At 38.7% G+C, this 23501-nt stretch overlaps 3 protein-coding genes across 4 annotated transcripts; 1 reads left to right on the top strand and 2 right to left on the bottom strand.

Moving 5' to 3' along the window:
* Positions 1-8: 8 nt before the first annotated feature.
* On the top strand, positions 9-23342 carry Npl4 (nuclear protein localization 4). Of its 2 annotated transcripts, none has more exons than XM_015170345.3 (8): positions 9-111; positions 996-1229; positions 1289-1458; positions 1703-2231; positions 2290-2488; positions 2560-2720; positions 22469-22884; positions 22954-23342. In XM_015170345.3, the coding sequence occupies exons 1-8, from the start codon at positions 97-99 to the stop codon at positions 23108-23110; spliced, it is 1881 nt and encodes a 626-aa protein (XP_015025831.1). In that variant the 5' UTR covers positions 9-96; the 3' UTR covers positions 23111-23342. The 2 variants fall into 2 exon arrangements, with proteins under 2 accessions (XP_015025831.1, XP_002056472.1); XM_002056436.4 differs by lacking the exon at positions 9-111 and adding an exon at positions 696-920.
* On the bottom strand, positions 4990-17693 carry LOC6632751 (uncharacterized). The gene is made up of 2 exons (XM_032433726.2): positions 17594-17693; positions 4990-7727 (listed from the first exon to the last, which is right to left on the bottom strand). The coding sequence occupies exon 2, from the start codon at positions 7718-7720 to the stop codon at positions 5570-5572; it is 2151 nt and encodes a 716-aa protein (XP_032289617.1). The 5' UTR covers positions 7721-7727; positions 17594-17693; the 3' UTR covers positions 4990-5569.
* LOC6632750 (small heat shock protein hspG3) lies at positions 17746-19148 on the bottom strand. Its single transcript, XM_002056437.4, has one exon. The coding sequence runs from the start codon at positions 18389-18391 to the stop codon at positions 17933-17935; it is 459 nt and encodes a 152-aa protein (XP_002056473.2). The 5' UTR covers positions 18392-19148; the 3' UTR covers positions 17746-17932.
* Positions 23343-23501: the final 159 nt, after the last annotated feature.

Genomic DNA, 23501 nt, shown 5'->3' with positions numbered 1-23501 from the left:
TCTAGGCACTTGTGCATTGTGTGAGCATGGTCACACTTAATCTATACTGTCTATACAAGTGCTGCTTTGCTTCCAAGTGTAATTTATTTTGAAGCAATGTCTGATAAAATTGTAAGTAAATTGCTTATTGGATTGTTAAAATGTGCTTATTGCGGTGCTCGGTAGAGTTTTTTACTGCTGTACAGTGTGCATGGCAAGTCTATTTTAGTCCCGCGTCACTGCATATGCTGACTGTTCAAAACGCCGGCATATGAAAATTTGCAAACGAATTGTTGTTGCAGCCGCAAAATAAATATAAGCCTTTCCCAAAAAACATACAATTCGGTGATTGTTTAAGGCGTGCAGAAAGTACATAGCATAATTGGCAGCCTGTCGATGAGTCCGGTCGGTGAGAATTCGTTGCCAGGGCGACGCTAGATAGACACGACGACACGGGGACTGACACACAAACAAAGGTACAATGACTTGTAGATTTTGCAGCCAAAGCTGCGAACTGCGCACTGGTTGGAGGGGGGGTTGGTTGGTTGAAGGGGGCAGGTGCGGGTGTCATTATGTCAGGCAAGTGGATTTTGTGACCATGGCAGTGCAACTTGTTCTCTTTTTGGCACAATTAACACATTTATTTACATTTTGCAAATAATGCCAAAATATTTGGTACGGAAATTCGTTTTGCTGCTGCAGTCGAATGCGCGCATGCATGTCGTACAGTGCAATACGCTAAGATCCGGCCTTTTAGGCTAAACCAAAGTAGCGTAAGCTACGCTTAACAACAACAACAAGCGCAGCCATTTGGCCAAAACAACACCAAGAAGAACAACATGGCCAGTGCACCGCTGCTGCTCGAGCAATTCATCTATAGGAAGCGCAATTTTGTTTATGCCTTTGTGCGCCATCGTCTCTTTACGTTATGTAAACAATCGGTGTGATCGCGCATTATTTGATTTTAATTAATTATATTAACTCATTCATTTCAATATATACTGATCGGTTCACAGCTAATACGCGTGCAGTCTGCGGAGGGCATCAAACGTATCGAAATCTCGCCAAAATCAAATCTTAAACAACTTTATGACAGCGTACAGAACGCACTCAAAGTCGATGGCTTTGGTCTGTTCATGGAGCGTAGTTTTGCCACAGAGCTGCAAGCGAATGGCTCCCAGCTGGTGGGCAGCATGCTCAAGCATGGCGACATGTTATATCTAAAACAAATTGCGGGCACTTCATCACGTGTAAGTTTCCATATAATCGTAAATTTATTTCATAAATAATCAGTTTTATCAACTTGCAGCGCACGAGCACCACAGCCATTGAGAACTTGTCATACAATAGCGCCACCAAATTGTCCACAGAGAAGCTTGGCAACAACCCACGTCCCTCCATTAATGTGATCGAGGATGAAGTTGATCTACAGCTGCTTAAATCTGATGGCACCATCAAGCGTGAACGCGATAGTAAGCTGTAAGTGCAAGAGAGGAGGCTCGGAAAAAGCCGATAGCGATAAGTAGGGCTCAACTGTAGATAGGTTATCAACATTTACTGAATGTTTAGATATTAGCTGAAGAAAACACTATTCACGGTAATATATGTTGGAATCTAAAATATTTAAACGTTCTAAGGAATGCTTTTAATGAGCTGTGTTGAATTGCATCGAATTTTAACGTTATTTACTAATTTGTTTTTAATTCTCATTTATTTTCCCCAGTTGTCATCACAATGCCAATGGTCGTTGCGTACACTGCTCGCCGCTGGAACCCTATGACGAGAGCTATCTTAAGGATCACAATATCAAGCACTTGTCCTTCCACTCATACATACGCAAGCAAACTTCAGGCATGGATCATGGCAAGTACTTTGTATTCGATGACATCAATTGCCGCATTAAGCCCGGCTGTCGGGAGCATCCTCCGTGGCCCAAGGGCATCTGCTCCAAGTGTCAGCCGTCGGCCATAACGCTTAATCGTCAGACCTATCGTCACGTGGACAACGTTATGTTTGAGAATACCAAAATAGTGGAGCGCTTCTTGAACTATTGGCGCACCACGGGCCATCAGCGCATGGGCTTCTTATATGGCACCTACGAGCAGCATGCGGATGTGCCTCTGGGTATACGCGCAAAAGTAGCTGCCATCTATGAGCCACCGCAGGAATCATCACGCGATTCGATTAACATCTGTCCAGATGAGGGCGCAGATGAAGTAGATGCCGTAGCCAAGGCATTAGGGCTTAAAAAGGTGTGTGCCTGAACATTTTCCTATTTGGATTTATTCATGAATTAAATTCCTGTGACAGATTGGCTGGATCTTTACGGATCTGATTACGGAAGATGCCAGTGCGGGCACTGTTAAACAAATACGCGGCATTGAGACACATTTTCTCACCGCTCAGGAGTGCATATCAGCGGGTGAGCTGCAGAATCGTCATCCCAATCCATGTAAATATGCCACAAATGGCACTTTCGGCTCCAAATTTGTGACCATATGTGTGACTGGTGAGTGTTAGATGAAATAACAATACCCAGCCTTATTCATATACTATATTCTTCTTTAATCTCTTTAAAAGGTGATCAAACAAAACAGGTGCACATGGAAGGCTATGCTGTGTCCGCTCAGTGCATGGCTCTTGTGCGTGATAATTGTCTGATACCCACCAAGGATGCACCCGAATTGGGTTATGTTCGCGAATCGACTGATAAACAATATGTTCCGGATGTTTTCTATAAGGTATGTGTCACATTTATATATAAGATATCCTAATATAATCAGATTGCTGATTGTAAAAGTGATTCGTTATTCAAAAACAGAACAGTTTCCTACCTATACATGTATCAAATTGAGCTATATTTTGTTCTCTAAGAATTTAAATCTAACTTTTATTTTAAAATAATAAGGCTAGAGGTGCAGGGAATTCAGGAAAGGTACATAGGGGGTTTTTACCTTGGTTAATAGGTTCGTAAAGAATGCATTAAATGCAAATACCTGAATATATTTTAGACGAAAATACATTCTACTACGATATTGAAATGTTGTAGTGAATGGTCTAGATGATGAATTATCTTGTAATGTTGACAGATCTAGATGAAAATGATCCTGCCTTTAAATCAATTGTTGGGCTTTTGAAACGATTTTAATGTGTTTTTCACCCTCATTTTCGTTTAATAATAAAGAAAGACAATTGCTGGAACAACATTTATTGAAATCTTCAGCTTTTACATTTTTCATTAAAACACATAGAATTCAAATAACTGGTTTGGCTTTGCCTTGAGCATATATGCGCATATATATAGACATCAATAACTTTCAAATCTAATTTATTATATTTGTATTTGTTGGCACATTTATTTTGTGTGCTTGTAAATGTGTTTCAAATAATCAACCTATTATCTTCGATTTAATAGTTTGTATCGCTTGTTAGCTTTGTTACCAAATTGAAATGGCCAACTTTTCGTCTTCAATTAGCGAGCTTATGAATTTGATTTGTAATTTGTACGTCTCATCAATGCTCTGAGAAACTTTATGTAATTCATCGGTACGTGGGGGAGTCGTACGCTCCATTTGCAAATATAAATAGACACTCAAACACATAGATTCAGACATTAATACATTAAGATATTTTGATTATGTTCATAACATTTCATTGTAAATATTTCAATATAATTTCATATAGATTGCGTGTAAATATAATAGCATAAAAAACATAAGAAAAACTGTAAAAAAGTCACTTGAAGTGAGATTAATTGGGCTTGAATCAATTAAATTTAAAATCTTTTCAACATAAGAACAGAATTAGTCTCTCTGTTGCATTTCTCAATTTTATATCACATTCCAAATATCCGACACAACGTTAACTTTCACTTGCATTCAGCATTTCCCAATTCTCCCAATCTTATTTTAAGCAATATGTTTGGGTTCCTTCGTTTCTTCTATTCGTAACAATTTTCCTCTTTTGGTGGCTCTTTCTAACTATCCTACGATTGAATTTAAATATCTAACTTTATAAAAATCATTTTCGAATTAGATTACCAATAATTCGAACAAATAATTCAAACAAAAAAAGTGAATAAACTGAGGAATACAATGTGTAGTATTGTGTATATTAGTGTATATTAGGAATATTGTAATTTTTCACTTTGATTAATATTTGTATATAATTATTTTCTTATGTTTAACTGTATATTTGGACTAAAATGTTCATTTAAAGTAGTACAGCTCTTGATTACTCTTAAACTTGGATGGTTTGTTGACTTAGTTTAAAAGAGTTTTCTCATAAATATCTTGAATACCTTTGTTTCACGGCCTTAAATTCAGTTTTATGTAGATTTCCGCTTTGATTACTTTCATATTTTGATATTACTGTATGCAGTGTTGTTGACCAACTAAATATTAAATCCTTTCCGATATATTATGATAGTAAAATGAAATTAAAACACTCTAGATGTGCTTAATATGGATTAATTTTTTCAGGTCTAAAGTAAAGAAATTCATAGATATTCATTAGATCTGTTGTTGCAAACAATTGTTTGCAGAGATTGTAGTCACCATTGAGTCAGATTTATCGATGAATGTTTCAGCTTCAAGAAATACATTTTTGTAGTACTTAGAACTAATAAATCTTACATTTAGTTAAACTCCAACTTTGTTGCAAGCAATTTCTTTCTCCAGGTAACTTCGTTGCGCCCAACACCTGTTTGGCGTTTTAAGTATCTTCTCAAAATTTTAATAATTTCTCTTTGCGGAAAATACATTTGTCTGTAGTTAATCTTCTTTGCTGTTGCAGTAAACATGTATTTGATCTAGAGAATAGGTCCGTGTCTTCTTCCGCACTTCAAAAAAAAACATTTTTTCTTATACCCTGTAATCTGCAAATGTAATTATTGCAGTTATTACAAGCACTAAAAATATAATTGATAGTATTTTGTATGTGTATAAGCCAAATCTGTTTTTATATACCTTCAATATTGTTTAGGAATAAATATTTATATATATATATATAAATATATATACGTCCTTGTAAATATTTCCTGTTAAGATCTCATTAATAATCTTTCCATGTATATTCGAAAGTTTTTCTCAAAATATTCACTCAAGTTGGTTTAAGTGTATTCCATGTTTAGTCTTGTGCTAAAGTTCTTCTTTAACTATTTTGTTTGTTCAAAATGATTACAGGGTATCAGTCGAGTTGGGCCGACCTATATATGTTTATGGTTTGTTGTCAAAATTTCTGGTAAAATTTCTTTAAAAAAAAAACTAGTATCCAAAATTTGTGTGTAGTGTTATTCCTTTGATGCATCTTCATAATATTTTTTGAAAATGCTTATCAAAAAAATTTTCTTATCCATGCCAAATACCCAAAAAAGATTGGTTGTATGGATTATACGTTTACACACATACACATATATATAGATTTCTTTTAAATATATATTCGCTGGACTTTGTCGCTTTGGTTATGTTTTATATATCGTTTTGTAATAGGTTTCTTTGAGCTGGGCTGAGAACTCGTTGAGTTGTCAATAATTTTCTAAACGATTAAGCAGAGTTTCTAGGGGTGGGGAGGGGCTGTCACTAGCAAACATTTAGATTCTGTTGTGGCGATACTCGCCACAATTCTTGATAAAGGTGCACATCGCGGGCCGTCCAGTTGCACTGGCCGTACTTGCTATCTTGTCCAGCACATCGATCCCATCCACAATGAAGCCAAATATGGCCGAAAAAGGGAGCCTCTTATAAAGCACCATGCGAAATTGGCTGCCCACAGATCCACTATTATCGCAACGCTTCTGGCCACGTCGCATGCCGACTGCGCCGCGTTTTGGCGGCAACCCAGTGTTATCCGGTATAAAGAAACCACCATCGATGGCTGCATAACCGCCACGTCCATTCTGTAGCTCAAAGTCGCCAGTGATAATACTCTCATCGCCGCAGGCCTGAAATACGGAGCAGCCTCTATAGCCAAAGCCACGCTCGTGCAGGATCAGTGCGCGAAAATTCTCTGCCATGCGCGGTGCTACGTCGTTGCGCACCTCGATAAGCACACGACCCACTGGCTTGTCCTCCATGACCATGTCCAGATAGTAGATGGGATACATCATAGAATTAGGACGACGGATCAGCCCCACTTGAGCAGCTGCGGTTGCGGCTGCACCAACGACAGGGACGGCTGGAACTGCACCTGGGGCAGCCGAAACTGCTGCTGGGGTGGCCGCAACTGCTCCTGGGGTGGCTGCAACTGTTTCGTGGGTGACTGCGGCTGCGGCGACTGCTGCAGCAGCTGCAGCTGCAGCTGCGGATGTGCTGGGCATATCGAAGTCAAAATCGACGCTTTGTGGATGTGATTCAACTGTCAGTTGCAAGCTTTGAGTGCGCTGCGTCATGCAGAAAATCAAATTGGCAGGCTGTGCCACATCTTTGCGTTGCTTGACTGTGCGCAGCTGCTGGTCTAGATTTAGCCGATTGTAGGCGTTGTCCTCAAATAGTAGACCCGCCGGGTTGTTGTACTTGTTGTTGGGGGTGTCACTGCTGCTACTGCTGACGCTGCTGCTGCGGCTGTTGCTGCTGTCGGAGGAGGAGCCACTCATGCCCTCCCACAATGTAGACATGCGAGGGTAATTCACCTGCACCAATGGCAACCGCTGCAGCTGCAACACTGGAGCGTCCTCCTCCAACTGCTCCACCTCCTCCAGATCTGCTGGCAACAGCTGCCTTTGAATAGTGCACCAGTATTCATAGATGCAGTAGTTTGTTAGTAGAAGTTGCGGCGGCGGCTCCACTGTAGCCGGCGCCGATTCAAATGGCGGCTGGCGCAGCGACATGAGTCGGCGATGCAGTTGCTCAAAGTCCAGCAGCTGGAAGCCGCCCTCGCGGATGCTTGCGCGCAAACGACAATCACGATAGATGTACAGCATCTGCTTGTGGAATTTCTTGCACTGCACCTGCAGCTCGTTCAGCAGACGCAGCAGCTCGAAGCGCGTAAAGTTGCCCCCGAAGATGCCATGCGTCTGCATCTGCTCGGTGACGCGCAGCCACCAGTCGCGCATGTGGCATATGTGAAGAGTTGGCGCATGCTGACGCAATTGCCGCTGCACATGCTGCTGCACCGTGTCGCAGGCTTCGAAGAGTCGGCGCAACAGCGACATATCGGCCGCGGCTAGCACTCCGGCATACGTAATGCGCTCCTCAATTGTGCTCAGCTCCTGGCCGATCAGGCGACGCAACATATCGCACATGTTTAGCTGACGCGTCATCTGATGCTTATGGTGCTCCCCATCTACGATACATACGCGGCACAGCAGCCGCTGACAGGTGTGGCACCATGTCGTATTGGGCATGGCATGGACATTGCAATGTTCGTGGGCGCCGCGCGGCTGTCTACCCAAACCCACCTCAATGAGCCAGTTGCGCCCGGCTAGTCGGCTGCTAGTCGGCTGCAATCGTTGCTCCGTCTGCATCTGCATCATGGCCATGCCCAGCTGCAAAGCCGGCAGCTGTTGCAGCATAAACAGCAAACCCTCATTGGTGGGTAGCGATCCAAATGCCGGCAGCTCAGTCTCCTGCTCACATTGGGGACATGTCACCTTCAGGTAGCCAGCCAGCTGCTGCAGACAGCCGGCGCAGTAGGTATGCCGACAGTTAAGATCCTTGGGCCACCTTGCGGCATCGCTTGGGTCATACATGCGTCGACACAAACTGCAGCTGAGCAGCTTTTTTAGTGGCCTTGGTAAATCCATGTGCTGTCTAGAGAGGCAAAGATAAAGAGGACAGAACAAGAGAAAACAAGACTTTAATAGTTTCAAGTGCACAGCTAATGCCAATTAATAGAACTGAGAACTGGCGCCCACATCCAAAACCACCCACACGCACGCACCCAACAAAGGACATCAAGCATCAGCAGACAAAATAAATCGATGCAGAGGCCAATTTAATATTTATAGCTATATTTCCACATACTTTTGTAATGGCAACTGGCAAGGAATTATTTGTTATTGTTGGCATATTATAATGAGCCAAGTTAAGAGACTGCACTCAAGCACCAGCCTGGCACTTAACTCCAGATCTACCTGAAGGACTGGCGCTGCTAGAAAGCGCATCTAATGAGCAATGCCATTATTTTCAACTCATTTATCTACCAGCAGAGTGTATTAAAGCTTTGATGGATTCATCATTTGGACTATTTATTTTATATATCCAACGTAATTGCTTTGTAAGTCTGTTTTTATATTGTTGAAGTTTATATGCAAATTGTATGGTGCACTACTATTCATTATTTTGTCTGCAAACGGTGTTTAAATGTTTCTATTAAAATATACATTCGAAATTCGTTTATTGGGAACTTTATTAACCGCTCACATCTCTTAACAGGGAAATAGAACTTTCTCTTTTGATTTCGCATAAGCTACCTTAAACGAATATTTTAAATAAATGCATTTCATGGAATTAAGCCAGAATTTTCTGATAATCCTTAATAAGCCTGGTCCCTGGTATCAAAGATAATCGAACTTCAACTGTATGTAAAGTTTCTAAACTTCCTATGTTGTTTTCAATTTGCCCAGGGACTGCATCTGTGTGTTGCCCGTTGTCATTCGCTTGGGCCAACAACTTTAACTCTGTTGCACCGAGTGTGGTTTACTTAAAGTTAACTAAATACCATTAAATAACTAAATAACTAAAAGCAGGCAAAAGATTGTTCAGCATTTTGTTGCCAAGAACAAATTGCCGACGGACGTACGGACGTCGTGAAAAGTTTTAAGGTCCGTGTCTGTGTCTGTATCTGTCAATGGTTTTCCACTAACTTTGTAAGTTTATTCTAAAGCTAACAATGAAATATAAACTTTTGGTTACTTGTAGTTTTAACGCCACTTACTCTTGGCATTCTACTAAATTACTTACCCTTTAGGTAGCTTTATTTAATAAATTTGCATATGTATTAAATATTATAAACCGTATGAAAAAGACTAAAATATTAGTTTACCATTGCAAACTTTTCCAAGTATTTACGTATAATAATAAAAATAATTGAAAGTCGATTGGGTCGAAGGGTTATCACATAAAAACACATGCGTGTGCACATGCACACACATGCATGCACAAAGACACACGCAGAGAGAGAAAGAGAGAGAGAGAGAGGGAGAGAGAGAGAAAAGGCATCATTGTTGCATTTGTTTCATTCATGCTGACAATCTCATGCAATTTTGATATTTAGCTGTCGGATTGATGACATTCATATGAAAGGGGACGAGCCAGCAGGAAAACAAGTGATACCAAAAGATTCCGAGAATATTTTACATGGAGTTATGCAGTTCATAAGAATTGTTTGTTTTGTAGTGAGTTGCTAGAAACGTAATTTGTAATATGAGAACATGAGCACATTTACGTTTGTATTCGATTTCAGCGAGCACGAGGCAGCGCAAATAATATACCTAATTAAACATTTTTTGGTTTATTTGATCCTTGACCAATAAATACACAGACACACACACACACCCACGCACATAAGCCTTTAAAGGTTGACAAATGTTGCGTAAAAAGCGTACACTTTGCCCCAAAGCACCCGCTTTCTGTTCACCTGTTCAAACAAAATGACGCAACACCTTTATTCGGCTACTCTTTTTTAAAGGAAAGGAAAGCATATTTAGCTGTGCCCATTTATCAAAGAATTTGTACGCTTTAAATATTGAATATAAGATATCTTGGTGCCTTATTTACAAAAAAGAAAGAATTATCAGCGACGACTTCTCTATATGTCAATCCTCTGAGATAATATCCGCTTGAGATAATAAATGATACACATCTCTATTTACTGCTACTGAACATTTCGTTCAGTCAAAGATTATATGCTAGCCCCTTTTCTTTTGTTTATTTTTTCTTTTGTAAATATTTTTTACAGTGAATTTTAATATAAAAATTGTCTCTACTTGACAGTCGGGCAGCGATGCGGCTAGCTTTGTTCAGAAAAAAAAAAAGAAAACATTGAAATTAAGCAAGAATAGATATGCAGTGCATTAAAAAGTGATGCAAGTCAGTTCCTACTTTCTATTTTTAATATTAAATTCAACTTGTCAGGAAAGTCATAATCTGCTGCATTAACTAAATATTTCTAATCCTAGCTAAATAGTACATAGTACTGCAAAGTCCTTTTATTCGCATTGAATTTAATTTGCCTTATGTTCTTTTTTATATATTTTTCCCAGCGGTTTGGTTTTTTGCTCTTTTCGTATCTTTTCATTATGCTCTAATGCCCCGATAGCTATTTTCCTCTTTGTGTACGCGTGGCATGTTGCTGCTATTTGCTCTTACTTATCTTCTTCTTGTCTCTATTGGCATGATTTTTCCAGCATTCCTTTTTTCAGATTCTTTTTATTTTCCCCTCAGAACTATGCAAATGGCGTAAACAGCAGCAAATATTTCAGAGCATTTTTGTGCATTACACATACGCCCCATTACTCCGCCCTTCTAAAGCAAATTGACAAATTGAATATATGCTTCAACTGTCCATGTTATTGGCATAAATGCGTGTTGATGGCGACTCTCATATTTTTGGAAGGATTCTCTACGACCTTTTCGAAAGAAACATAGACCATAGAAATGACAGAACAGAAAGTTAAAGTGCGTTCAAGTATCTATAAAGTATTATGCGTCAGTCCAATATCTAAAGGAACTTTAAAATAAATGTTAAAATGTTTCTATTTCATATCTACAGATCTCTCTAAAATATATATTAATGTTTGTAATTAATGGAATTAAATAAAAAAATAAATAGATGGAAGGCTTTATGATGCATAGCTTAGGTCCCATTTATTTATTTTTCTGGATTATTTTTCAAATATATTTTTGATGCCACGATCCGGTCCGGAGCTTAGTTTGTTATAATTTATTATTTTCTTTATTATTTATTTATTTTGTTTGTTTCTATTTTTTTTATTTATTTACCTATTTTCTGATTAAATATTGTCTTTTCTTCATTCATGGAATTTCCTCTATTTATCTATTCTATTTATTTATTATTTTCTCTAATAACAATTTAAATATCAGTACAATTTATACTAGCAAAGGAAACCGAAAGCCTCTTAAAGTTTTGCTTTGCGCTGCGCGACATTTGGGCGACATTAACTTAAAGTCAAACGGATACTTGCAGAGCTCACAATTTCAGGAATTTGGTGTACGACACGCCAGGCTCAGGCACTTGGGCATAGCTAATTGACTAGTATAAGTCAGTGAAACAGAAAGAGAAAGGGATATATATATTCAGAGTGAGATGGCATAACAACAAAGGACGGAGTCTTCTTTAGAAAGTGTCACCTATTCAGTTAAACTATGTTGGTCTAGCTGTTTGTTCTCAGATAACAATAAATTTGCTGCCTGTCGCCAGCCGTGAGATAATATTGTTTAAACAAACACGCACATGTGCATACAGACAGACGCACATAACACAGCTGCTAGATATCTTGGCCTCTCTCCTTCTATTGTTCTCTCCTGCTGCCACCCCCGCTGTTTTTGCTAATTTATATATCGGGTTGCAAGCCTTTGCATGTCACTCATACGACGCGTTGCAATGAGCCTGAGCTCATTATAACTTTAAATTTATTAAATTAGTTGCAAAGTTTAATATATGCGCGGCTTATTGAAAGGCTTCTCCTGGTTCAGCTGAAATTGCTGACATCTTTTTTTTTTTGAGAAATAGTTTAGAAAATAGCTCAGGTTCATTCGACTAAAAAATTTAACTAAACTTAATAAACTATAATTAGAAAACTTTTTAGCTACAGGTGCATTAAAAGTAAAACAGGATGTTTACATCCTGCGCTGTAAACGACGCTGCTCTGTCAAGTTTTAAGTGCTGTCCTTTCCCTTGTACCTTTAACAAATTGACAGCCCCGTCCACTCATGCAATTTTGAAGCATATTGTAGTGTTGGGCTACTCGGAGGCTTCTCGAATATGCTATAACTTAAGCGCGTGGGCTTAAACATGCCCGCACGTGCAACTCCAAAACGAAACTAAAAGTTTAGCACAAACGCCATGCAAACATGTTTTAAATGAAAGCAATAATAACAACGAAAAACAATAAGAGGTTCTAGTCGGGAGCTCCCGACTAGGGGATGCCCTGAACCCTCTTCTTCCAACACCAAGCATATATATATTCTATTTTTATATGTCAAGTTTAGGGGTCTAGCTCTTATTATTTACCAAAATTGCCCAAAAAACAGATTATCGATATCGATTTTTATCGATTGCTTGGAAACGGAGTAAGTTATCGATTATCGGAAAAAACTCGATCTGCGCAGGCACTAGGAGCACATACATCTAAAGTTTCAAGTCTATAGCTATTATATGTTCTGAGATCCTTGGTCATGTCTAGATCGACTCGGCTATTGATGCTGATCAAGAATATATATACTTATGGGGTCGGAGATGCTTCCTTCTGCCTGTTACATACATTTGCATTTTGCACAAATACAATATACCCTTATACCCATTTTTAATGGGTTCAGGGTATAAAAAATGTATGATTCATGTTTTACGCAATGCAAAAAATGTGCATGTGTTAAATGTTGAAATATTTAAAAAGACAAGACATGAATTGAAACACACGAGGAGCACAGACCAGCCCCCACAAACACGCACACTCATTAGTACATACCCGCAACACACACACACACAATATGCCCACACGCACACACACACACACACACACACACACACACACACACACACACACACACACACAACACACACACACACACACACACAACACACACACACACACACACACACACACACACACACACACACAAACACACACACGCACAAACACGCACCTAACTAAGCTGCTTTTGAAGAATTTTTTATTGCAATTTTTCCTCTGATTTATTCAGCGTTTTTTTTTTTATTCTGTGGTGAAGCTCAATTTATAGACAGCTGTGTCAGCATTGAAAATATAAATACAAGCACATTTATAAATTCGTTTATTATATATAAAGTTCTAGATGAATATTAACAGACGAGTTGTTATAGACATGGCTCTCAGTTTTTAATCAAACTGGCGGACACTTGGCAATGTTTCGCGTTTGTGCTAGTACAAATATTAGAAGTTCATATATATGTTTGTTAGAGTCGGCCAGATTGCCATTAGAACTATTGCTGGAAAATTCAAATCTTATAGATCAATCATGGCATTTCGATATCTCATAAAAATCGCTCGTTAATTGAAATACATATAAGAAAAACAAGCACGACTTCTGAAAGCTGTCTGCTCAGGGTATTCAACCTTGGGTGCTATGTAAATAATATATTCTGGTTTATTTTTCTATTGATTGGGTAGCACTTGAACATTTAAAGCTAGACAAAATCTTGGGCTTGCGAATTGAATTCGATACGGATTTATGGGCTTGCTGTGCGCGTGTTGCATTTGTTACTGCTTCGGTTTCAATTTGGGTTTTGGCTATTGTCATTGCCATGGCAAAAATATTTTGCTTCCTTCTAATATTAATTCATGTTTCCCAGGTTGTGTGTGTAAGCGTCTTTTGGCATGCTTTTCAAACGTAATGTCGCATTGTGTCAACTTCTCACTGCTGCTTATTTGCCTCTTTTGCTCTTGCTTAACTTCATTCCAACTACCCGCCGTCAGCGAGCCCTGTACGTGGGATGGGTGTTAAGGGTGCATTGCTTAAGGACTGTCGCAGCATATGAACATTTTCTAAATATTTACAAAGACTTAGGAATATTCTAGAGTACGCATTTTCGTACACTTTCTCAAGCGATTTCGGTTCCGTTTGTTGTGAGCCCATGGATCAATTATAACCTGACCTGACCTTTCCGATGTTCAGTTAACATGCAAGCAAATAGGTTTTTGGCATGTCTCAGCAGTTGTATGGCTGTTTGTAAAAAACGAATCCTTAAAAAGCATTAAATAATATACTGATAAATGGCCGCAAGTGTTAATAAAGGTGGGCTTAGTTAAGTATGCTATATACACAAAAGGTATTGAACTTGTTATTTGTATTATTTTTCAAATTGGTTTCATGGGCTAAAATTATAATTTTATACTCCATCAAGTCTATTTTAATTTAAAAAATTGCAAGTTAATTCCTGAATTCTATAAATGACACAGCTTTGAAGGACTATACATAAGGAAGAATACAATGAATGCAACCTTTTAAATTCTTGATAATGATTCTCCCTGTTTTTCTATATTATCGCATTATCGCACACAACTATTTGAAAACTATTTATAACCCGGTAAAAATTGATTTTGTAATTTTTTTTTTAAGCACACATTTTCGCATTCCATTTTTTATGCTGTGGTCAACCGCCACAATCCTTTTATCCAGGACATCCATCAATATTTGCGTCGATTAGCACTACATTTGACAGATTGACTAGCGCTGGGATTTAAGGGACATTTAAATGTGTGTGTCTGTAAGTTTGCGCGTGTGTCTCGCGTGTGGGCCAGTTTCCGTTGCCAGTCATCAATCAAAAATGGCGACTGCTCGCAAAAGTATGCTAATTATTTGATAACAAGTCGCGCGCAGTGAATAATCGGAGACTGTGTTTTATATCGGGGCGTGCATTTGAAAATCCTTTGGTCAATTCGAAAAAGCTCTCTCTCCCAAAGGTTTCATCATAATGCGCACTTGCCTTTTCAATAGAGCAATACAAAAATTAATCGCATATGCACAGGTTAGTTTGGGTGAAGTTCGGAAAGAAATCGGATACGTGTTCTCCGAAAACAATTGACCGAGTTTCCTTTCGTCCTAAAAGTTGTCTTTGGGTTCTACGAGAATATGGCTAGAAAGAAATGTTATTGGCCAGCACAGTGGCTCAAAACAGTATGATTCGCAAGAATAATTTGCTGTTGCGGTCTTTCTTTCTTTTATCTTAAAACATTTTTGTTGATATATTTAAACATAGGTGAGTTGGCTTTTATTTTTGGTAGAGTATATTGCATATACTCATTTGGAGGCCAACAAAGCATTGCGTCCTAGAAAATATTTAAGTTCTAAAAGTAATGGGTCGTACTCCTCTTTGAATCCGTATTATCCATTAATCCATACTAATATCTGTCTGCATATGTTTGTTCCATGCCTGTCGCCACTTTTTTTTCCATATTTGGTTGCTAAGGTAAATATAGTAAAGTTCAGGGAAACTCAAATTAACTGCATTCATTAATTTCGAATGAAACTCAATTAAAGAAGAGACAATGCACATTGCATGCATTTATTTGACATTTACTCAATATTATGGGCCCAACAAACAAAACAGAAAACATATATAAATAATATGTATATAAATATATAAATATAGATATCTATATTGCAGTCGGGTGCAATCGACCGCGTTATACTTGTTCAAATGCAAAAAGCCTTAAATATAAACAATATTACTTTAGATAAATCCATCTTTATCCAACTTAGGTAACCCATAATAATGATTTTAATTATATAATCTGAGCAATTTTTTGTTGCTAGTATAAACGGATATTATTCCAAATTTTAAGAAAATATTGCATCCATACAAACAGACAAACGGACGAACGGACAGTGCACAAAGTGAATGTACTCTTTTCCCTTTATGAACGCGTACAAAAACAATAGTAATTAAATAATTGACCGCAATATTGGCAAAAAGCTGCCTTTAATTTAATTTAAGCTGAATTTTAGAAAAATATAAACCAGTTTGTTGGGGAAAATGTCATAAAATTATGAGCCTATTGTTGCTGACAATATCTATGTTAGTATGCACTCTAAGTATATACTGTGCATTTTAATTGAAGTTTAATTCATTTTATTTGTCAAGGTCGTTTTATTTCGTATACTCTGAACACGTTTAAAATGTGTAAAAAGGTATAAAGATTTGTGTGACAGGCATAAGGAAGTATTTTCGAACGCATAAAGTATGTATATTTTTGCTCAGTATCAATAGCCGAGTTCATACTTATTGACATATCCGTCTATTTGCCTGGCAGTCTGTCCGAACGCGTCGATCTCGAAAACCATAAGAGCTAAAGATATGAAACTTGCCCAGTTTACATGATATCGATAAACACCGGTATCAAAATCCGTGTTTTTGACCACATCTCTAAGATTTTGAAAGCTGGTGACACCAAATTTGATATATATACCTTCCTATTGCATACATAGTATACTTTTCTATAGTATATATATGCATACATTAAATGTCACTTTTCGGATAACTTCCTTCGTTTCCAAAAACTTAAATAACAGAACCAAGTTTTATAGCTATAGTCTTGAGCTTTAGTATTTACACGCATTTTGATGCCATATTAATGCTTTTCAAATATCACAAATATCGGACGATAGCAGGAATGTGTAGAAGGAAGCCAGAATGTGCGCGTGGGCAGATCGGCGCGATGTTGAGGGTATCTCCTAGCAGAGCACTCCCGACTAGGGCAGTCTTGTGTTTGTTTATTCTACTTCAATCAAGTAATCTTTCAATAGATTGTATATAAAACAATTGAATTAACAGCTAACAAAAATATTCCCACTCATTTTAAGTATTTATATTTTTTATATATTTCTGCAAGCCTGTGTCTTTATTGGGAAAAAAAAGAAAAAGAAAATATTTGTAAACACAACATGACTGATTATTTTGGTAAAAAAAAAATGGATAATTTTTAATATGGGATAACCCGCTTTGACTGATGATTAGTAAATTTCAATAACGTTCACAAACGTTGGTTCCAGAAATTCGCCAATCTGCTGCCCATCAACAACCTTGAATTGTGTATTTGCCGGACTAAGCTCATAAGTTGCACATCGTGTTCACATAAACGGATTTGTCCTGTTTTGCATGCGCTGCCACGAGTATAAAGCATCAAGCTGCATTTCCATTAGAAACATCGTGGGCGTTTAGGGTGGTTGTATACGCAAGCAAATTCTAATTGGCTCTCGTATGGACAACGGCAAAAACTAGGGACAGATTTATATATACACTATTTATGCCCCACTTACAGAACTCAATGGAATTCAATTAACTTACTAAGTGGACGTCCATGCTTTATAACTGAGCATAGTCAAGCGAATAATTCATTGAATTTTGAGCATAATAACCAAATGCCATTGTTAACGACCATTAAGGGATAAACATAAATAAGATTGTCTAATTGGATTATGGCCACAGCGCAACACGTGCGAGCCAAGTAGCTGGAATAGTCAACTCTTAGAACGTTAATGAGCGCTAGGTAGAAAATTTACTGACAAAATAGGTTTATACTAATTTTAAAATATTTTAAAATTCTTAAATTTGATTTGCATATCAAATTGGAACAAATCCACATGTCAGGATGGAAATGGCAGTCAACGGCAAGAAGTTAGATGAGTGAAACACACTTGGCACGGGCAAAGCCGGGTAACACATAAGTCTTTAAGCCTCATAAACAACTTTTTAATTTCGGCATCCAATGTTAGAATATAATACTGAAGCATAATTTTCCAATGAAACACAAAACATGGGCCTCGCAATTTAATAGGAATTTCAAAGTTTTTCAGCTATATTCTCTAAAATTCTTAAATTAGACGTACGTCGGCCGTTGGTTGCATGCCACATAGTTGCACATTTGGGTAACATGTTTTCGAAATGGGAAGCTTACCTTTTGCTGTTACACTGTTAATATTTCAAATCAATTTGTTTTCACCAATTTGCAATTTTTTCTTGCGTTTAAATTGAGTTTCAAAGTTTTCTGAAATCAGCTCAGCTCTTGTTAGGCTACTCAAATAAAAGTTTTATGCCTTAGTTTGCTTTTTTATATATATATATATATTCTTTGATTTGTATAAGTAGATATTTATTTGGGTTGTTGTTCGAAAAGTCATTCAAAAGTTTTTCACAGTGCACTTGCTGGTTTTTTTTTTTTATTTTTATGCGAAACACTTGTCCGTTATAGGAATTGTAACTGTATTTTGATTTGTATATTTATTGTCTTTCCTTTCTAGTTTGTGTCTTTCTGCGTGCATTTACAGGACGTTAAAGCTTTAATGATTTTATTCTCACTTTTTGGACTGACTTTCTTGATTTTATTGTTTGTCGATTTTTGTTTTGGCTCTGCACTTTCGATTTCCGAGTCTTGTTGCTGCTGCTTTTCTTGTTCTTGTTGTTGTTGCTGTTGTTGTTGTTCTAGTCTCTCCTGTGCTTGTAGCTGCTGCTGCTGTTGCTCGTAGCGTCGCGCCCTGAATGCTGCATTACTAATTTGCCAGCTGCTGGCAACGACGCGCGGCGGCTTCGTATGGTGCCGTTGATAAGTGGGCGCTGCGCTGGCCATACCAGGACTCTGTTCCATACCAGTTGGTGTTACCGTCGAGGAGGCAACTGCCGTCCAAAACATTATTATCGTTGTTGTGGCCGTTGAGCGGAGTGAAGTGTGTGAAATGACCTCTTTCCCGATGGCCATGCATGTTAACGGGCGAGTCTCGCACAGAAAGGCAACTAAAACAAATTTGTAATCTGTTGTTGTTGTTGTTGTTGTTGTTGTTCTTCCTCTTCTTCTTCTTACTGCTGTTGTTGTTGTTGTTGCAGCGTTGCGTGCTGTCGCATCGCTTCGCGTGCGTTGTAGAGCTTAGCAGCTGTGTGTGCGTAGCGTTCGGAGGTTCGTTTGCAAGTGCAGTGCGAACCCAGCGTAAGGCGCTTTTATAGCCAGCCAGCAGCATGCAGACCGAAGAGAGCCAGTACCAGCTTTCGCTCTCTTAGTTCTTGCTGTACAAGAGTTTGGATGGCTTGCCCTATTACGCGCACAATGTCAATGTCAAGTTGCGTTGCATTATGCTCTCCGTCTGCGCCACTCTTCTCCTTGCTCACAATGCAGCTTCTTTGCTTGGCCATCTATTCAGCTTTTGAATTTGACTATTGTGTGTTCCGGTCAATTTGGCACGTATTAACAGTTAATTAAGCAAATGTTCTCTGTCTGGCTGTTTGTATGTGTTTCTGTTTGTTTGTTGGCCCAGCAAGTATTTCCTATGCGACCTGCTGCAATAGTTGCTCCTATTAAAGAAATATGCTTTGATATCCGGAAATTGCATCCGCTGCAGCTTAACCACAAGTCGTGTGCATGTGTGTCCTTTGGTTAATAAAGCTGTAATTACTTTGTCAGATATTTCAAATTTTTAATTTGTGGTCAGTGTTGATTTGGTTGATTTATTTGCACATATACTTAGTATATGTTAAGATGAAAACGAGCTGTTTTTTTAGTAATATTACCACAAAAAAAAAAAATTATCTTTCACATTAAAAAAATCAAAATAGAATCTGGCAACTTCATGAAAATTATTCTTGAAGTATTCTTGAAGTTTTGGTTGTTTGTGGTTTTATGTACTATATAAATATAAATGTATTAACTTAAAAGCAAATACAGTGCCAACTCTACTAAAGAACACTCCTATTAGGCGGAAGGCTCTTCTGGACGCAGGTTTTCGCTTAATCTTTTCTGAATCGGGCAATAATACCCATTATTCATGAATTAAACTCTCTTCTTTAGCGGCGAAAGATGCCCCGACTATCGCAGAACGTCAAAGAGAGTTTTTACTGTTTACTTTTTATAAGCTTGTACTTTTGGTTTACCTCATAACTAGTAAATTTTTGTGGCATCTTTTAGGCGCACGTTGCAGATAAGACGCATTTTATCTTGCTGTATGAGTCTCTCTGTCTGTGTGTGTGTGTGTGTGTGTGTGTGTGTGTGTGTGTGTGTGTGTGTGTGTGTGTGTGTATCTAATACATGCTCATGTATATGGTGCTCTATATAAAATAATATAAATGAACTATTTAACTCAATATCAGCAGAGGCCACGCAAAAAAGAACACCGGACACTCGATATTTAAGCAAAAGATTTTCTTACTTAAAACTTAATCAAGCGTTTTAATTACAGAATGCGATACTCGTAATAAATTAACTCAATTCCAGATAAGTTTATGAAAAATTTAAAAAAATCAAATTTTAGAAACCTGAACTTTGAAATACATTTGTTGCCTGTTTGTGTGTTTGTTAAATTGAATAATCTGGAGCCATGACATTTGAAATATATATTCTCGTATGTCAGTCGCCGAATGAGTACTTACTTTAACTTTTGCCATTTATATCAAATTCAAATTCGTCAACTTCGATTTTGATATTCCGCTGAGTAACGCTTTTCATTTTATGTCATATTTATGTTCTGAAAATCGGACTATAAGCACCGAGTCCATTTAAGAGGTTATGTGTGGAGAAAAATGAAGATGAAGGCACGTTCGTTGTTAGAATGTTTGTGAAGGCGGTTTTAGAGTATTTTTCAGAGGCATTTACCCTACTGCAGCACTCTCACCTGGTTAAAATATGTAAAAGATAAGATTTATCAAAAATATAATCAACTAAAGGAGCTAACAGCTAAACAGATACTAAATCGCTCTAATCTGTCAATTTGTTTCATATTTCGTTGGGAAAAGAAGAACCGAGCCTTCTTATCAGTTTATCAGCTTGGACTATCTAGCCTAGTTGATTTTGACACCGATGTAATTCTAGCTGCCACCATCTGTCAAATTCATCTTCATCGACGTCTACATGGTCAACGTCATCGATAACAAACTTATTTGTTCGAACACATGAGGGTGGTGCTCTGCACCGTGCACTTAATTTCAATTAACTTTGCTCTGTTGCACTGAAAATGTTGCACATGCGGTTCGCTGCAACTGTCCGCAAATGTATCCTGCAGTATCCTTGTGCAACGGGTGTGAGAGCAAACACACGCCGAGATTGTTGACAGCTGCGTTTGGGCTGTCTCCCACAACCACGCCTACGTTTTACCGAATGAAGCACACATAATTGACCACACAATGCAATAAGGGATACGTAGGGCGAGTCCAGGAACTGTATGTCGCATGTGCAAAGCAAACGTGGGAAGCATAACAAAGCTCATCCTGCCACATGCATCTTTTTTTACTTTATTTTTTTTTTGTTTTGTTTTTTTCTTGTTTATTCTACCTTCAGCTGATGCGTTGGCATCCCTTTTGGCTGACCAACTTTCACTAATTGCGTTGCCTGGCAGCCAGTTTTTTGCGCTGTCCTTAGTTGAATGAGTGCCAAACGAATGGAAGGCCAAAACGTGTTGCGTATCCGAACTGCATGGAATGCGAGAATTCCCTTTGGGTTTCCTACTAGTGGTAGGATTCAATCAGTCTAGCCTGAAAAACTTTCTAGCCTTCTGCCAAGCAGAGTCAGTATCAGTTCTGAAATGTACAGAAAAAACCAGCCAAATTGTATTTCAAAACAGGTCAACGGTCCATAAACTGATATTCTCAGCGTAGCACAGTTAGGGCGAGCATCAGGCCGCGCCCCTCCGTTTTACTTTTAAATCAATGCTTTTTTAAAACAGTTTTGTTGTACCAATTCTTTGCATTTCGGGTATAGCTTGATTTTTCAATAAGTTTGAAAAAAGTCTCTAGAAAACTTGCAGAAACATCTTTAAAATGTGTGTTAATGCTGTTTGTACATAAAGGAACCATTAAACATAATTTTTTCCCACCAATTTTTCACATTTGCTCGTGGAATTGCCATCTTAGTGTTATTTTAAGCATACATGGTAACTGTTGTAATAATATCAGCTCTCAATGTTAAAAATGCTTGATTTTCTTTTAAAAATACATTTAGTCAAATATGGAGAAACATATTATAATCTTTGCTCATTCAAATCCACTGATTAACGTGAAAACTATATAAAAAGCGTCTATAGTTTTTTTTTTTAGTGTAAGAAAACCCTTACCCTTATTTCAAATGTAATATACATATTTACCATAAAAAAAAGACACTCAAGAAATGTTTGCATTTTATTTCGTTAGCTGCACACAAATAAGCTGTCAAATACTTACCTTTAGCCTGCCCAATTCGCTGCATTGGTGCGTATTGGTGTAGCGCTGCATTTTGCGCCCACCTGTTGCACATGTGAGAGCTTGTTGGCCACAGCTCATGCCTAAGACCCGAATGCAGCTGATACGTTGCGGTTAGCCAGAAAATCTAAATTTAAGAGAGCGCGCTCTTAGCGGCGTCTTATCGAATCTAGGCTCTCTTTGGACTTGAATTTTATTTGCATGCTAAGTCTCAGTTGTCAGTGTGTGCGTGTGCGTGTGCGTGTGCGTGTGCGCGTTTGTTGGCCTGACTGATGCTAATGACGATGACGTATGCGTGACTGCTTGTCTGACTTTGACCTGATAACCCCCAATGCCCCTGATGCAGCTGCCGTTGACCAGACCAAGTGACTGTCTGGGCTGCACGGCAGCGACTTCTTGTTGCTGAGCCGAGCAAACAGGTTGTAAAACTTCGCACACGTCACTTCCTGGGTGTCTCCTGCTCTCAGCATGTAGGTCACTGGGGCAGCCCAGTACAGAAAAGAACGCAAAGGTGACAAAAAAAAAAAAGGGAACACCACCCACTGCTGCTTATAAAATAAAATACAATTCCTTAAGTGCTTCTATTTATTTTAATTTGATTCTATTTTATCACATACAGGAAAAGGATCAGTATGGCAACGAGGTGCAGCGCCTGGCACGCCCACTGCCAGTGGAGTATCTGCTGGTGGATGTGCCCGCCTCGACGCCGCTGCAGCCGCAGTACACATTCACGGAGTACGACAAGCGCCAGCCATTCCCCATTGAGAATCGCTATATTGATGGCCATCTGCAGGACTTTAATGCGCTGAGCAGCTATCTGTCGGCCTGGGCCGAGGAGGACTTTCTCGAGGCTATCTCGGACTTCCATTTGCTCATCTATTTGTACAAAATGGACATGCTGCCGTTGCGTCAGCATATGGGGCCGCTTCTGGAGGCGGTGCGCGCCAAAAATCCGAACAAGGCGGCCGATTTCAAGGGCGAGGAAGTCTGGAAGCTTCTCGAATCATTGGTCCAGGCCAGCTCAACGGGCAGCGGGTAAGTTGAATGCAAACACACACATTGTTTTATTTCAGACACAAGCTGACCTTGGTATTTCGTTGACAGCGGCACCACCAGCTATCCGAGCGGTGCAGCAACGAGCGCTGGCGGCTCTGGCGCTGATGCCATGGATCTGGATGCCAATACCTGGACCTGCAGCCACTGCACCTTCATCAATCGCGGCGAGCTAACCTCCTGCGAAATCTGCTCGCTGCCCCGATAAGGATACAAATAGTTTACAGCGTGCTCCAGCCGTCAGCTTAGCGCGACGAAATTCTGGTGTTAAATGAAACTAAAGATTCAATCATACTTACTATATATAGCAAAGGGGCAGGAGGACAGGATGCAATTGGCGCATGCCGCACGCGTTCTCTATAAATGTAATGTGTATAAGAATTTTATAAAAAAATTTAATTTATTTTTAAATAAATTTAAATTGTTGAGTATACTACAAATGTTTAATGGTGCTTATTTCCCTGGGCTCTTGCACACTACATTTTTAGCCTACAATTGCAGCTGCATTATCTATACATTTTTTTGTTTGCCTAGCTATTGGAATCACTCGGGTTATGGCTACGCAAATTGGAAACTTGGATTTTAGCGAATTGAAAAAT

The sequence above is a fragment of the Drosophila virilis genome, chromosome 2 (genome assembly GCF_030788295.1).
Source record: "Drosophila virilis strain 15010-1051.87 chromosome 2, Dvir_AGI_RSII-ME, whole genome shotgun sequence".
Lineage (NCBI taxonomy): Eukaryota > Metazoa > Arthropoda > Insecta > Diptera > Drosophilidae > Drosophila > Drosophila virilis.
This window is presented reverse-complemented; position numbering and strand designations above follow the sequence as displayed.

Excerpts from the sequence above, each read along its gene's own strand:
- LOC6632750 (XM_002056437.4), bottom strand. The coding sequence starts at position 18,391 with ATGGCCATCGGGAAAGAGGTCATTTCACACACTTCACTCCGCTCAACG.
- Npl4 (XM_002056436.4), top strand. The coding sequence starts at position 819 with ATGGCCAGTGCACCGCTGCTGCTCGAGCAATTCATCTATAGGAAGCGC. Across the intron at positions 1,459-1,702 it reads CGTGAACGCGATAGTAAGCT|TTGTCATCACAATGCCAATG; the intron begins GTAAGTGCAAGA and ends TATTTTCCCCAG. Across the intron at positions 2,489-2,559 it reads TGTGACCATATGTGTGACTG|GTGATCAAACAAAACAGGTG; the intron begins GTGAGTGTTAGA and ends TCTCTTTAAAAG.
- LOC6632751 (XM_032433726.2), bottom strand. The coding sequence starts at position 7,720 with ATGGATTTACCAAGGCCACTAAAAAAGCTGCTCAGCTGCAGTTTGTGT.